The 17913-nt window shown below is 28.9% G+C and overlaps 1 protein-coding gene and 1 long non-coding RNA gene across 3 annotated transcripts in view; one reads left to right on the plus strand and one right to left on the minus strand.

The window, feature by feature from the left end:
- Window positions 1–17913, minus strand: part of LOC106678875 (protein dopey-1 homolog) — a 46364-nt gene that overhangs the window by 27344 nt on the left and 1107 nt on the right. For both annotated transcript variants that reach the window (XM_024360664.2, XM_067049418.1), the window contains exons 3-14: window positions 16666–16852; window positions 14141–14306; window positions 13735–13924; window positions 11820–11995; window positions 11596–11731; window positions 10462–10598; window positions 8612–8831; window positions 7022–7706; window positions 5624–5880; window positions 4542–4801; window positions 1252–2257; window positions 597–826 (exon numbers count right to left, since the gene is read on the minus strand). In XM_024360664.2, the coding sequence (XP_024216432.1) occupies window positions 597–826; window positions 1252–2257; window positions 4542–4801; window positions 5624–5880; window positions 7022–7706; window positions 8612–8831; window positions 10462–10598; window positions 11596–11731; window positions 11820–11995; window positions 13735–13924; window positions 14141–14306; window positions 16666–16852 (3650 nt within the window). The remainder of the gene's footprint in view (window positions 1–596; window positions 827–1251; window positions 2258–4541; window positions 4802–5623; window positions 5881–7021; window positions 7707–8611; window positions 8832–10461; window positions 10599–11595; window positions 11732–11819; window positions 11996–13734; window positions 13925–14140; window positions 14307–16665; window positions 16853–17913) is intronic.
- Window positions 12540–17475, plus strand: LOC106678878 (uncharacterized). The gene is made up of 3 exons (XR_001342854.2): window positions 12540–12677; window positions 17091–17212; window positions 17317–17475. It is a non-coding gene; the product is annotated as an uncharacterized lncRNA (long non-coding RNA).

Consider the following 17913-nt stretch of genomic DNA (forward strand, 5'->3'; position numbering starts at 1 on the left):
AATTTAATAATAATAATTAAAACTTAATTGTTTTAGCCTGATTTTAATAAATGAATCCTCAATTTAAATCTTTTTAATACCAATGTTTACAATCAAACTTGTTTCACGGAAAAAATTACATAATTAAAATAAAGAATACGGTTAACTGATAAAAATTCGAATACTATTCTCAGAGCAAATGTAACCAAAATTCATGTTGAATTCACGAAGCTATAAGAAAATATAAAATTACTAAAGCTGAATGAATAAAAATAATGAAATGAACAGAAAAAATAATAATAAATATTTTATTCTAGGACTTTACTCCTCTATAATAATAAAAAAATTTACAAAAAACTGTGCTCATAAAATAAAAATTTGTTTTAAAAGAGAAGTAAAACAAATATAGGGATTCAGAAATTTTTAAATATAATAAACACTTTGTTTCTTTCTCTAAATAATGTGAAGACAATAATGAAGATTATTTAATACAGGGTATTTTTAAGGTAACTAATTTAAATTTTTGATATACAGATTCGGTGTCAATTAGTGAAAAATATTTTAATAAGGTAAAATTTATATAATTTAAAGGTGAAAAATAAATATAAATTAGAAACCTCGAAACAAGAAGTGTCGTCGATGAATAATGCAGAAAAAGTCTTGGGTTATGTACTATAATATTCCTCAATGTTTCTAAAGCATACAATATTTTGTCGGCTTCAAATTTCTTCTGGTACAATAGCATATGAGAGTGCAATGGATCTGTGCAGCTTCCATGAGATGTAATTGTTGGCTGGTATTGCAATTTACGGTTTTGAGATTTTGGTTTTGTCTGAGCTTTTACAGGCTGAAACAGAAATATTTAGTAAAGAAAATAATGAATAAGAATAAAATTGATATTAATATAATAGATATTTATGTCTTTATAGACCACTGATAAAGAACCAAATAAGTAGATTTTTTTTTCTTTTTAAGAAAATCCAAGTTAAAATTAATAAACAATGATTTTTAAGACAGATTCAGTCAAAGAAACATACAACAACCAGTATATAAGTTCCTCGATTATGATACATTCAGAGAATTCTTTTTAACAACTATCAATTTAAAAGAATAGATCTTAAATATACTAGTTTATTATTTCCAAGCAAACTATTTAAAAGAGGTAGAAGCCTGTCTAAATTTATTACTCTGCCAACTCTAACACTTCAAACACAACCTTTAAACATCAGATAACAATAAAAATATGAAAAATTATCAAATAGATCATCTTACCTTGGTAGTAACTTCGAGGTCACCAGAAAGAAATACAACCCTATCTAACAGATCACCAAGTATATACTCCACCACTGCCATAGAATCATCATTTTGACCATTAAAATATTCTTCAGCAGCAGCCGATTCTTCGAGGTCACTATTATTGTCTAAATCTTTACCTGGAAAAGACCAACTTCTCACCATTCCACTACTCTCGACACTTACTAAAGATGTTTCAGTTTCATCTGATATTATTGTAGAAATTCCTTCGCTTGAGAATGAACCTCTGTGCATTTTGCTAATTTCGCCATCACTTACTTTTGTAAATATAGTATCGGATATATTTAACAAATCGAGAGATGATATTTTGAGAGCTGTATTTATTCCAAATCCAATTTTTGCAGATTCTTGTTCACTCGATTTTTTTCCACTAGTTTTGGTATCAGTACTAGTTTGTACTGTCTTTGGAGCAGAATCACTACTTTCTGAAGGAAATTCATTTCCATTAGTATCTTCGAAATATTCATCGAAATCTGTATTGATTTCAGGCTGATTAGCAGATAAGGGATTAACATAAACAGAAATACTTTGACCAACATTTTTATCTTTGCTATTATCATAAACTTGAAGGTTCTCTTCATTTTTTTCTGTCACATACTTAGGATTCAGTTTCGAGCTTTGGTTCGTCATAGATGTAACAGCAGTTATGTGTTTCCCTTTTTTATTTGTAGATTTTTTCTTGGAGTCTGAGTGATACACGAGGGTTCCATTTACAGAGCTAACAGCATACACATTTTTATGCTCTTCATGAGTATTAGTAGAATTAATATCATCAGTGGTTTTTGCTCTGATATGAAGAACACTTAAGCGAGCAGTTGGATGATCAAGTAGTATGTAAAATATAGGGTCGAGTATTCTTGGAAGATCATTTCTAATCAAGGAATGAAAGAGCCAATTTTGGGCTTCAACTTTTAAACAGTCACTTTCAGGAAGTTTTAGATTATCCAACATCTTTAACATGGATCTGTAAAAATAAATATAACTAACATTACTATATATCATGAGTATGTATTAAACCACAATAAAATGGTTGGTGATCAACACAAAGCAATATTAATGTTCAATAATATCATAAAGAGTAGTTTCTTTAGATGGTTTGCTTAGATTATTATATATTTATTTTTATCAGTGTGGTGCTTTTCGCTAGTTCTAGAGATAAACAAATCCCCAACAAATGTGAATTGCATGGTCAATAAATTACCATGAAGAGCCAAGTATCACTGATGATAAATCTACTTGTGAAAAAGATTGATTTAAGATGAATAACATTACTTAGAAAAACAGCGCTTATTCAATAAAGACATCATAAAGATGTTTGTGTTTTGGAATACTGGTCATCATCTGTTTACTAGGGGGAGGGGGAATTAGAATGAATAGGAGTATATTTAACATGTTGACAGCCTACTACAAGATAACATATATTTTGCGTTCTTAGAAAATATGCAAACTTGGAGTTATAGCTTTTTTATTACTAGCGATATTAATGGAGGTGCAATAAAATGTGGAGAAACTTTAGTTAAAAACAAAAGTAAAAGATAAGTCATAGCGTTTTACTGTGATATTCATAAATATCGTACAATACAACAAATCAAAAAACATAAGTTGTAGTTAGCACCCTGACAAGAATCTAAACTATGAGTTTTCTTGTTTTCTGCTGTCAACAGGTTAACAACTAACAGCGATAATTCATTAAAGAGTTTTATTTGAATAAACACAAACATTTTTTTATCAGCTTTATTACAAAAAGGAAAAAAACTTGGGTAAGATATTCTTTGTACAAAATAACTTTGAAGCTCATTTACAACTTTGGTATTCATATTCCCAGCAACTAGTGAAACATTTAACAGAAGAAATATAAAGAAGAGAATCCACTACCTTGTGCTAATATAAAAATTTGGATGCAAGATGGAGAATGGAGAATAATGAGAAAATATATCTTTTATAACAATCCAGTCATATATCAGTTTGTATGAGTTCAGTTATTTTAAGACCAAGGGGGCGGAATCAATCTTGATGGGTTACAAAGTTGCAAAGTGGAAAACCGTACTGAACAAATCCTAGTGGAAAACCAAAGACAAGATAAAAAGATGTACAGGTTAATCTAATAAGGAATTAATTTTGGAACCATACTAATAATAGTAATAAAAAAAAAAATTCACCTTTGAAAAATATGTCAAGTTCAAACACTTATAATTATATGTTTTTTAAGACATTAGACTGTAGCGACAATTTTATTTCCACAAAGCCAAGGGGACACCATCTATTGCCACAAGAACCAGCCAGCCACAGTGCCACCTGTGAAGAAAAGTGAGAACTGCAGAACATCCTGTTCTTGTGTGATCCTGAAGAACAGGATCTAAACCCTGACCTCTTCAAACCTGTAGACTTTGCAAGGAGCTCTAATTTCACTCAGGTACTAGCACTAGGAAAGGAAAGATGACAGGCTAGAAGCAGCTCCGAATGTGGCACAGTCTAGAGGCCAGCAACCACATTTCAGCAGAAGCAGAATAGCAGCCAGTACAAGCGACTTATCTCAATATGGGGTTCAAGTAAGCTCATCTCTATAATTCAAATCTATCCTCATGCACCGGGGCTTTGTTCCCCACTATCATCTCAACTCTACATATCATTGGAAGTTACCTTCACATCATCTAAATTCAAAATAACCAAACCAACATTAATATACTTTTTTTTTTTTTGCATATCCCTCTTTGCAAGTTATAATTCTTTTATTTCAATATATGCCTCTTTATATCCATCATTTTTTCCTCTTATTAACTAAACCCCTTCTGTAATGGATTCTAAATTTAACTAAGGTCTAAATCCCCCAGATTTTAAAGGAATTCAGGGAATGTCTGGTCAAAACAAAATCAAAGAGCTAAGAGGAAGAATATGTCACCTTACAATCATAAGAATCTGAGAAAAATTCAATTGATTTTTTTTTTTATATTTTAGAGAAGAAAATTCAACTTTTACAAAGGAGTGTTTAAAATATTCTTCTAATCACAAATTCTTATTTTTTCCTAAAACATAACACAGCACCTTCATCCACTTAGCTCTGCAATTATGTCAGAGAGTAACTTCATGCTAAAGTAATTTTATTATAATTTCTTTTGTAAAATTAAATCAACAAAGTTAATGATATTCAATTTATTATACAATGATCATAGTAAAAATTAGTTAGTAATTTTACAGTCCTATGCCTTTTTGGGTAATAACTATATCAATCACTAATTATTATGACTTACTTGTAAAATATATCAGTAATTCTCAACGAATTTCCCTGTTTAGCATTTATTTCACGCCCAATGTGCCAAAGAGAGGCAAACCTTCGAAAGGCCTCCAATCGCTCATCAGGAGTCATGCCAATTCCTTTCAAAGAATTACAGATACAGTTTTCGACAACGTCATTACTAGGCAGCATGCTATGAAGTTGATATAATAATTCCACACATTTCAGTTTATATTCCAAATTGGCCAATTGGTTCCACAACCATCTTGCAATGATCTGAAACAGTCATTATATTTAAAGTATGTCTTATAAAAACAAAAAAAATAAATAAGTAACATCTTATTAATTAACTAAAAAATTGGAAAAAAACAAAACAAAATTCATTTGTTGTTTAAAGGTTTTGGTACAATGATTAAAAACACTATATTTTTCCTCCATCTCTATATATGTTTCAGATACGGGCTTATGATACTTTTAATTGGCCACCAACTTTTCACAACTGGATCATCCAGGGGTGACCTGTGACTAGAATACCAAATCTTAATAAAATTGGCCAGGTATTGCCAGAGCGGTTTTTTAAACCAATTTTTGGATTCTATTTATTTTTAAAAAGTAATATCTCAAATTTTGAGGGGGATTAAATTTTTATTTTAGTTTTTTTTTTTTTTTTTGTTGGCTGTCTAGAAAGGTTCATTATTAAAAATATATATACTGCAAACCAAACAAGTGAATGTCAACATATGTGATGAATACTATAATTATAAAATTTTATTAGAACATTTAAAATTAATTCAGTTTGAAATATGTTCTAAAATAAATTGTATGCACCTCACTTTCTAAAATGTTATGCTCTTGGACGCAATTATATGTGCCAAAGAAAAAAATTTAATTCTGCCTTTACCTTTCCATATTTTTTGAACGTATTTTACTTTGCACTGAAATTAACAGGATAGTACTAACTGATTGAAAAAAATACAGAACTATTGTCTCTACAACAGCTTATTCAGGACATCAAAGTATCATTTTATCTCAAAATTTTTAGAAATATGACCATCAGTAATCAGTAAATCATCAGTAACAAAAGAAGAAATAACTTACCTGAAAAATATAGGTATGCTTCTCAATAAACCTGAGATGAGGAGGTGAAAGTAAAGGAAGTATCAGAACTGTAGTTAAAACATCTTCCGAACTTGTCTGAACTAATGACTGAGCAGTTCTACACAGCTCGATAAGATCTAACAGAGTTGATATGGCTACAAACTGGAGCGGAACGGCCGAAGGTAACCAACAAGCACAAGCTATCAGAACCCTAAGCCATTCTGGAAGGAACTCAGTGTAGTTACTTTCATCACCTGCTGTAAACAGACAGTAATTGATAAGAGATAAAATATACAAAAACTATACTCGGATACATTTTATATTGTTAACAAAATTAAAAAAAAAAAAGTTAAGAATATATTAATCAAGAAAAATGATAATTATTACTTTCACCCACCTATAAATGGAATATTTGGTATGGAAAATATTGCCATTGTGAAAAATTTCTACTTCGAGTTTTCGATGACAATACTAATTTTAAGTAACTCTGAGTCCAAATATCAAGACTCAGAAAATGGCCTGTGTATGTGAATAACATAACTCAAAAAGGAAAAGTCTAATGAAACTAAAATTATCAATTTAGGGCAGGTGTATGTTTGGGATTTTACAGCAACTTTTATGTAAAAATCAACCTACCATAAGTGCCACTTTATGTTCTTACAACTGATTACAACTGATCTTAGGATTTTCTCCAAAACGGCTTTAATGAGTTTGATTAAATTCGGTAAATAAATGTATTATATATTCCAATTACTGCTCTTATTTCTGAAAATTAATTTTCAACCTGGGAGTTTTTTCTTTCTTTTTTTCTTAGTTAATTATAAAATACTTTCAGAGTGTGAATTCATCTTTTTATAATAATTATTAAGAGTGAGTTTGGTTAATTTTTTTAAACAAACCAAATTAAAGGTACTTTATAAGAAGCTATTTTGAAAATTCAGCATTTAAGTCCGGTCAAGCTATATCTATTAGGATAAAACCTAGAGACTTGGTTAATTGGAAATAGGGAATCATAAAACTTGAATTTACATTAAAAATTCAGAATCAAAATTATTCACCATCATAATACTTTCCCACAATATCAATTTCTTAAATAGATAAGTAAAAAATTAAGAATTGAATAAATAAAATAACTTTTAAATATATTTTTTATAAAATTGAATTTTCTTAGCAATCAGAGTAATGAAACTCAAATTAATTAAGGAACAGAGGGACTAGTTTTGTGATTATTTTTTCCTTAAAAAAACCACTGGTACCCTAATCAACTATTTTCATCAGTAAATTATTATTTTATCAACAATCATCTCTATGATTAATTGTAGCAATAATAATATAGTTTAAACCTTGAATTAATATTATTACTTTATAAAAATATCACAGCATGATTCTATTACATACCCGAAACATTGGTCTCAAACATTTTTTTTGATTGGGGAGACTTAAAAAATGTTTGTAATGTTGAAAGATCAACAAGAAGCCTAGATGCTACTTTCATAGGTTCAACCCACTCCTCACCAGGAGTTTTACTTCGAGGTAGTTCAATGGATATGGAACTAATGATTTGGTCATTATTGTTTACACCTTCTAAAGAAAGAATAACATCTATTTGTTTGACATCTTCTTCCCAATTAGAATGAAAAGACTTGACACGGAGAGATTCTAGGATGAGAGAAATGCTTCTTGTTTCACCGACCTTGAGTCTTGTTCCATAAATAAAAGTAACATAAAAACGTTCATACTGCCTTAAACACTGTTCGAAAACGGAATCCGATTTCTCAAGATTGTCTGAAGGTACTTCTTCGTCAAGACTTGTACTATCTGCTGTAGTTTGAGGGCTGTCCAATTCTTCATCTAATACAGCACTACCACTTGTGTGACTTCCGACTATAGCTGGCTGAACTCGAGTCAGGATTTTTGCACACAATTTTAAACCGTGAGCAACTTGTTTAGCGGACAAGCTGTCACAGTGCTCAGTTAATTGTAAAACCAAATGGTGAAAGAGAGATGGCAAATGTTCACTTGAAGTTTCAGTATAAGTTTCAAGAGATACAATATCCAACAGGAACTCGGCAAGTGCACAAACCTGTAAAAATAATTGAAGATAACTGATTCATATAATTATTAAAGTTAATCATAAATAAAGGATTAATATTTATTAATTTACAGCAAAGGGATAAACATGAACAAACTTGTTGTATGATTAAATCATAGGCATAGGCACTTTTAGATAATCTTCTATTAATTTATACTTTTTATCCAGGGGCACTATTTACAACGTGGAAATATATATTTTTCTTAATCACCTCTGACTGTATTTGCGGCCTAAACAAAAACTTTAGTTGCTAATATTTTTCTTGCATTTTGTAAGCCACCCTAATGATACTGGTTAATATGTTACTTAATTATATGAGTTTGACACAATTGTTGATAAGCTCCAGTAGGAAAACAAATATTATTTATAAAGAAACCTAGACAAATTACAGTTTTAAAGAAAATGGCTCTTTAAAAACTATTCTTCATTAGGTACTTACATATTATTCCATCCAACATATTTTCTGTTGTGGATTATAACCTGACAAATTAATTTAACTCATTCCTATTTATGCAAATTTAGATCTGACCTCCATTGAAAATGATGCGTTAGGTGTTTGTCATCTTTTAAGCAATTCTTAGAAGTCGACAGCTAAGACCTAACTAAATAAGAGGGTAGGTTATAATCCAAAACAATGAACATATGGTCATGAGTTTTTTTTTTAAATCACACACTAGCAAAAACAAAAAAGAAAAACGAATTTGAATAAAATTATATCACTTGCATGAAATTTTAGGCTTCTTTTCTATATGAGAGCTCATCAACATTCCTTTAATTCAAACTAGCTGTAATAATATTTCCTAATGTATTTTATACAATCATACTTATTCAAAAGTATTAGGCAAAAATGATTTTAAAATTGTAATAACTGAAGAGATAAGTAAATTATCCAATACCTCAATGATGTTGGGACTTCCACTTCCTACTCTTTTAACGGGGTTTTCTTCTTTATCAGACAAACTTGTTCCATGATACTGAGAACATGCAATAGAAAAAAGTTGTCCGACATATTCCCATAAATATCGAGGGACTAGAGCTCCAAAAAGCAAATTAGCATTTTTAAGAAGATCGCTAGTATTTGGTTTAGAATCCATGTTGTAACAGAGGTACAGTAACCTAAAAATCAACAAACTTGATTGAGTATTAGCTGATTTAAAAAAAATATTTATAACTAAAATAAGGAAAAATTTAATTCTTAAAAATTATATTAGTGGAAAACTGCATTAAAATATAAAAGTCAATGTTTGTGGTAGTTAATTGTTATATTGAAATAGCGCACATCTTATGAAAATATGGATTTCTTGAATAATATAATAACAGTATCACAATAACCTAAGAAGACTTTGAGGGATAAAGACATTACAGAAGAACCCTTTTGTCAATACTTCATTAAAGATAACTTTAATACAGTAGGAAAATAATCGATAATTTAGTGTCAGGATAAATAATAAAATTGAATAATAGTTCTTTTGGGTATAACGGAAATAACATCACCAAAGTAAGTTCAAACAAGAATGAAATGAGCACCTTGAAAAAATAAATGGATTTGTTGGAAAATTCAATGTTTTATTTAAAATTCTGTCAAAGTGAAGACAAAAATATTTTAATACAATACGATATATATGAGTTAAAATAGTAAAATACGAAGCTAATTTACATTGTTATGCAGCTATGCAACTCAAATATTCAATGGTTACATTCCTTAACACTAAGATAAATAATATTAATAAAATTTTATTTACAGGGAAAGACTTCTATTTTAAGTAATAGAATTATTTTATAATAATTCCGATAGTTCTGTTTTCTTTTCATTTTTTATCTGAAAAGCAAAAATAAAATATTTACAGGCAAATAATCTTAACCTATATCTTTTTTAATCAAAGGAAAATTAACTTGAGTAATTAGAGCATGTAATCATAACATATATGATAGTTTGAGAAAGTAGGACATTGCAGATTGATTTAATAGATAAAAGTAAAATCACAAACTTAATTAATTTCTCAATTATATATTTAATAGCTAATTGTATAAAGAACTAAGAGGGTGATTCGGTCAAAAATAACACCAATACAGAATAAAAAAAAATAGAAACTATTTTCATGGTATTCTTGACTAACTTCCAAATTAATTTAATTTCATCATTATATCATAAAAAATATTTAGACTATAAAAGATAGAAAGCTGTTTACATTGGAAAACTGCATTTATATAAGTAATTTAAAAGTTAATGGAGAGCAGAGTAGCTCAGTGAGTTAGGCGCTGTGTTACCAACTTCAGGGGCCCAGGTTCGAATCTGGCTGTGACAGAAAATCATTTATCAGAATGTAGCAGATTATTGCAGCCATGAGACCCGTATGGGTCAGGCAGCCCTCCAGAGACACCCAGTCACTATAAAGTGGGTATTTTACCAAGTACTGAACTCCTGACCTTCGATGGATTGCAGCGGCTCACATTATTATTATTATTAATAAGACAGTAAATAACAGAGAGGAGAGGAGAGTATACAAATTATAGATGGTGGCAGGGATTATAAAAGGATGAAAATTGGAAAATGATTATCTGGAGTACAGAAATGAGGGTATAGAAATGAAAAAAAAACAAAAAAAACAAATGGAGCAATTCTGAGATGTATGAACAGTAGTAGGAAAGTATAACATCGATAGACAGAGATTTATAGAAAATAATGACAATAGGATTGATAAAACCACTTAAATATATAAAAAATAAATAATAAACTTATAACAACCTGAAAACTTCAAAGAGAATATCATCTATTATTACAGGTCCAATGTCATCCTTATCAATTAGAGACACTAATAACTTATAGGGCTTTAAATCATGAGGTGATTTCCCAATGGCATTATCCAAAATTATTTTGATGGCCTGTAACAAACATAAGTTGTTTTTCACACAAAAGTTTACATATTACTATCGCAATACATGAAAATAAGTTTTTCTAGACCTAGTGAAATTTCTAAGACATAAATAAGATTTACAGTAGAGAAATATGTGATGTGATATAGAATATAAATAATAGTACAGAAATTTGATCATGAGTATATAAATCATAAAACAATATAATAATAATTACAGACTCATTAAGCTTGTTAAAAGTTAGAGATTATATGTATCCGAAACACCCAAAAATTTCTAGCAACCATTCTAACGCAATCACACAACAAAATCTAGGGATGTCAGTGAAATTTATTTGGGTTCCAGATGGGGGGAATCTTAAAAAATGAACTGGCCGATCGAGCTGCTAGAAGCACTTATGCTCCCAGGACCAGGTAAAGAAATCTCAACTTCATCAGAAATAAGCAAACCTCTCGAAAAGGAAATTAAAGATAAATGGAAGTTTATGTGGGAGGAAAGAACTGTGAATAAACTAAAAACTATAAAAAGGATGTCAATCCCTGGGGTACATCCAGGTGTAAATGTTGTGGGGAGGTCATACTGAATAGATAAAAGGGACTCATTCTTAATTCATCACAAAACAGGTGCCATCAAAATGTCAATACTGTAATAACAATATGATAATCATTTACATCTTTCAGGAATAGTCATACTTCACATCACACATTCATTGTTTTGGTTTAAAGCTTAACATATCAAGAACCGATAGGGATGGTATCGAACAATAGATTCAGTATTCAAATTATACGGTCACACAATATATTTACAGAAAAATAATAGAAAATATATAGTTTTAACAAAGATAAAAACAAAATAATAAATTTAATATTAGCAGGATTAAATAAGAAATAAATGGTTTTGATGACCAAAGAAGTTGACTAAAAATCTTAAAAGTAATTAACACAATTAAATATTAGTAATTGTGTTCATTAGACCACAAGTTTTTGTAATACAATATAAATCTTACCTTTACCAACATTTCTTTTGAAAATACATCAAAATAATTAGCGTTTCTTTTTTCAGCTTTGGCTTTCCTCATCTGAGGATGATGTGAGAGTAAAGTCATATTTACCTCAGAACCCAATAACCACCCATACAATCGTCTAAAAGTAAAAAAAAAAAAATTTAGATACGTAATTGAAAAATAATACTAATTACCTAATTACTAATGAGATCTTGTAAAAACCTTACCTGTTTAGAGACATATCTCTCCTAAGAATCGTAACTAGAGCGGCAGTAACTAGGCGTATCATGTCATCATTGGTCATATGGCAGCTGTGCATTGGAAATCCAATTATCAACAGGTCCAAAGCACATCTCTGTACTAAAATACTAGAATCCTCGATACAGGCAATTAATCCACAAACCTGTATGAAATAAAAATTGAACTTTTATTTATTTATATAAGATGATAACTGTTTTATTTTATTCTTTCTTTATTTTTTTTCCTATATTTTTCTTGATCATCTCCAAAAGGACCATTATCATATTTATATTCTGTATTTTGTAGATACTATTTTATTCAAATAATATAATATAAACAAAAACATTCTCAAAAGATGTGTTAATACTATAATTAATTAATGATTTAAAAACATTAATTAATAAATGATTACTTTTAATTTTACAAAAAACACATAAATGAATAAATAATGAAAATCATTACACAATGGATAATTATTTAAATTAATTATTTATTACAGCAATAAAAAATTATTACAGAATCATTATAAAAAGTATAAAATAGAAAAAATAACTATTACCGGATAAATAATTTTTTAAAAAAGATATCGAAAGGTAAATACATATAGAAAGGATAGTGGGCTACAACAAACAATAGATAGGAGGACCAAAGAGCATTTAAGATTATTCTTTAATACCTATAATGAGACATGAAGTAAGTGCTACTACTAGTTAACAAGTGAAATAGATATATATATTTTTATTAGAATGTTTCAAATGAATTTTTATCAATGATTATTATAAAAATAACAGTGACCTGGGGAATTAGTTTTAAAAAAACTTCAGCTTGCACTCAACAATGATAAGGTATTTAATTCACATTACTTTATTGTTTTATAATATAGTAGACAAAATTTTAGTTGTGTTTAATTAACAGCAATGTCCCAAAACTTTTGCTAAATAAAATTTGTATATTATTTTTGGGAAATAATATTTATTGGAAGCCAGATAAATACAAAAAAGCTATCAAAATTAATATTTTTCCACAAATTGAAAACAATGCATTTAAAAAAGTCAACCTATATTAAATTACGGAAAATTGAAATTCGCTATATCTTTTTACTTTATAATTTTTATCATTCCAGACGTACTTTATGAGCATCCGCTATTAATCCAATGGGGTACAGTCAAACGGTGACCAGAATAGGATCTTGGAGGAAAATTCCAAAAAGTCAACTCTTTTTTATATTTAAAAATATGTTGCAAATAACAGAATTTAAATCTGACATTCCATTTCAAAGAAGAATCAGAAGTCAATATTCTAAATTTTGAAGCAAAATATGGTGGCCAAAAAATAAATTAAAACAGTGAGATTTAGTTTTGATAAGTTCTTAAATGTTAATGTATTTAATTTACCATAAAATTAATAATTTTTATGTTAAGGGTAAATGAAGTTTTCCTTTTCTTTAAAACTTTTTTCCCACCTCTTTCTCCAGGATGTATTTGCTATACAGAAAGTTAAAGTGCTTTAAGGATGGGACTTAGGGTATGTTTAACCTAAATGGTTGGAACCATTTAAAATCTGTAGAAAAACATAATTTCAGCTATTGCGCACAGAGTGCTCAATTCGATACTAGCTTGCTTGAATGAAGTTTGAAATGAAACGGTTGATGATAATGACGAGTTTTAAGTCATAGTGAGATGACCTGAAACTTGGGTGCCAAATCTAAAAAGAATTAGATAGATTTTTTGGACAGACAGATTTTTTAATTTTATTTTTGGATTCTACTAAAACCTGAAATTTTGAGAGAGTGATGGGGTAAAATTTTTTTTTTTGTTCATCACAAAGGTCCATTATTAAAAATAACAAACCAAAATGTATCAGTAACACTTAAAGCAAATAATATCTGAAAACAAAAATTACCATAACATCTATGTTATTTCCCATAATATGTGCCTGATCTTCAGTGGGAAGTTTCTTATCAAAATGTGCAAGTATATAAGATATAGCTGGAAGCCTGACACAAGAATTTGAAGCTAAGCAATCCCAGATGCATCCATAAAAATGGCTTGGGCCTACTCCTTCACAAACATTCTCCAAGAGAGCATTTGTCCTGAATTCAGATAAAATAAAACATGAAGGACATTAATAATTATAAATTGTAAATTCTGTTGAAAAAAAAAATTAAAATTAAAGTAATGTATGTCAATATAAAACAAAATATGTGAAATAAATTTAATACATCTGACAGTAATTAATCAAACATAAAAATTATCCTAATATCTAATTTTAAAAAATACATATAAATGTATAAGTTAATTGCCATTACCTACTAAAATACTCAGACGATTCTTCCAGACCAGGAAGAACACCGCTTAAAAACCCTGGTAATGCAGGCCTTAGTCTTGCACGAAGTGGGACAAAGTGCGTTTCATAAACTTTTAATAAATCAGGTCTCACTTTCATTGCTGCTCGTCCGAACAAAGGAAATAACCCTATAAACAAGGAATATTTTTCATATTACAATAATAATAATAATGTTTAAATATTGATTTAATTGGTCTAGCACTAAATAGATAGACAAATAATAACAATAACTAGAATTCTTAATGCTAGGTCATGACAGAAGTCTTTATGTATTAATTCAGTGCTCTATTCAAGCCTCCATTTTAATCCTCATATTCTAAAGTAAACAATTCATATATTGCTGCCTAATCCTTAATTTTATAATGTGACATAGTATAATTTAATCATACTAACTGTCTCTATCTTTTATACTGATTTATATATTTAAATGAAAATGTAAGAGGAAAAAATTATAATTAGTGGTCTCCACTGTTATAACTGTTGAACTCCAAGGAACTGTTGAGAAAAAAAAACTAAGTGTGAAGGCAGCAGACAAAAAAATTGTGTGGTGAAAGATCAAAATATGAAGCATAGTAAAATTACAGCGTTTTAGTTCAGATTCATAAATTCTGAGAACAAGAAAAAAAATTATTGGTTAGTGTTTGAAGGTACTATGAGGGAGTTTTGCACTTTGCACAATTTATAGGTGGTTAACAATGTTGAGTTAAGCAAATCAAAAGAGTATATTGAATATAAAAGGCAAGTATTCTACTTTGGTCAACGATCGAAACAATGTCAACATCAAATCGGGATGAGATGAGTTTTCAACATAAAAACCAACAACTGATTTAACTACCAAATTCAACTTTTGGTAAAAAAAAAAAAAAAAAAAAAAAAAAAAAAAAAAAAAAAAATGGATTTAAGTAACTGATATTAATGGGTTATAATTTGATGGGCAGATTTTTAACTGAAATTTAAATAAATATTATTTTATAAACTAATACTTTTGCAATGATCTAGTATACAACAAAACAGCCCAATCAAAAAAGACAAACTGCTTATTTATAATAAGCCAGAGGAGTATTAATGATTCTATAGCAGGCATGACAGACTACATACATGTGAGACAGTACAAGTTCTCCCTTGAAATGAAGGATACTGTCCAAGAACGTAGCTACTATAGGTTCAAATAAAATTGAATAATTAATGATCAAATGGTCCATAATTCATAATTAAATGTATTGTAGTCCCATGTATAAAAGACTTTCTGCCAAAAGCTGCTTTATAAATACTACCTAACAATTATAAAGAAATACCAAGGTTACCCATTGTACAACATGGCTTACTCCAAGTTCTCAAATGAAACAAATAATACTAATAATCCAGTCAATTTGTGCAAAAAAAGGGCAATATGTGAACGATTTTCGATATGGAGAATTGTTTAATAAGATGTCTGAGAATATTTTGTAAGTGATGGGTGACATTTTTCCTACAATATGTTTGCTAAAGGAACCACCATCTAGAAAAACCTCAACTTTTTTTTTTTTTAATTTGTGTCCATTATCTGCCGAATATTTATTTGAAAAGAAAATTTTGTACTTTCCTTTTCAAATTAGATGAAATTGCTGATTCAATTTTCAACCACGCATTGTTATGGAGTTGGAGCTAACCAAATTTCAACAAATTATTTTTAAAAAATCTAAACTTTCAGTCAGTTTTGGCTGGTATTGTATTTTCTAAATGATCAAACTTTTATTAAAATTACAAAGGATAAAGTTTAAAATCGAGGAATTTTAAAAGTTGAGTATTTCTTTCATTCAACTTCTAATACAGATCAACAAATACTGAGATATCACAAGAGTTCTTCACATTTTAGCAAAATTTTAACAGATTTCTTTCTTGACTTTATAAAGTTTATTTAGAATGTTCAAAATGGTGATTCCCACAGTAAAACTGATTGTATAACTTATACATTTTTCAATGTATCAACACTTATAACATCAATACTTTCCTTTTACAGAGAAGATACCATCACCAACCAAAATCATTGTAATACAACAATTCTTCAACACTTTATAGGAGAAAAATAAAACCAAACGAGGATAAAACTGTGAAGTTATCCTCTTTATTAAAAGATCTGACACGAGCAGGCAGGTTTAATGAAAAGAACAGTTTGTAGAATGGAAACAAACAGTTATATTTGTACCACAATAAGGAAAGGAAGAAATGACATTCCGTCAAACTCAAAAATGCAGGGGAATTGCTTCAATATGTAGCATTTGTTTTTGGTTTATAAATTGACTTTTTATTTGGAAATCTGATTTTTTTATGCTCATGTGAACACTTGGTTTTAATAAGTAGGACTAACAAGAGTGAAAAAAATGTATAGGTATTACTATAAATGTCTTATATTAGTCATATATCATACAAATAAAAGGATGTTCTCATTCCTTCAACCATACAAATTAATAAAATATAAATTTAACAGTAAAACAATGTTTTACAAACCTGCACTGTAGATGAATAGCTCATGGCTGAGCCTATTCGTGCCCATAGACTTGAATATTAGGTCATAAGTTTCTAATGCTTTCAAATGAACACCAAACGGAAGAGCAGGATGCATACACTGTGCAAGCCTCTTACTGATTTTGATCCGTCTAGGTATAACTGGATACTTTGCATAGTTGTTAATAACCTAAGCAACAAAAATGAGAATACATACTTTAAAAACACAGGGAACAGTACTAAGTAACAACCAATGTATATAAAATGAATATACATTACAAGTAGCTTCAATGTCAACAAAAACAAATGTGTGAAAATTTAACACAATTGTTATTTACAGTCATTTATTCTAATAATAAGAGAAAAACAGATAACTTTTAACAGTACAAAATCTATTGTCATCAAAATAAAATATTTTTAATTTTTAGGAGTGACCTGAATTCTACATATACACTGATGACATAGACAGAACAGAAATCAGAAATTGGACCTGAACTGAAATTTGGAGAGAGTATCTAAAGGATCTAGCCATATATATGATTTTGATAGAGTGAATAAACTAATTTAATCTGTTGAATACTGTTATGCCTTAACATTGGATTGGGGCAAATGACTAAGGCGGAAGTAGTTTTAATATATATTTTTTTGTTTCAGGGTAGAATATCATCATAGATTAAGCAAAGACTAGGTAAAAGCCATTTAAATTTTAAAAGTAATTGTAATATCTGATCATGATTATTAATTAATATACAAAATAAATTTCAGTTCACTGTCATTATTAATTTCTTTATTCGAAAAACTTATTTCAGCCTATAATGACTTAAATGTAATGTTTTGAGCTCCTAGTTTTGAGCTATTGAAAAAACTTTTTTTAATGCAACTGTGTCCAAGGTTGTACAGCATTGGTTTAATGGCTGATAAATATACAAATGAACTTATTCAAAAACTTATTAACAATATACAGAACCTAGAAATTACAATGTAACACAATCTGAAATTAAGAAATAAAACAAAACAGGAAATCAATAAAAGAAGGTTATTGAATAGCTTATAAATAAACACTATCAATCCAGTTTTAAGAATTTGGACTAAATTCCTTCATAGCTTGTTAAAAAGAAGTATTGTCATTCTAGAAAAAGTAGTAATAACTTTAAAACTACACTGAAAACCATTTCATTCACTTAGGTTAGTGATAAAACTACTTTGTGTCAGTCCATATCAATTGAAGTTGATATACTACAGGATTAAGGA

This window comes from Halyomorpha halys, unplaced genomic scaffold (genome assembly GCF_000696795.3).
Source record: "Halyomorpha halys isolate HHAL.00 unplaced genomic scaffold, Hhal_1.1 Scaffold165.1, whole genome shotgun sequence".
In the NCBI taxonomy this organism is placed as follows: domain Eukaryota; kingdom Metazoa; phylum Arthropoda; class Insecta; order Hemiptera; family Pentatomidae; genus Halyomorpha; species Halyomorpha halys.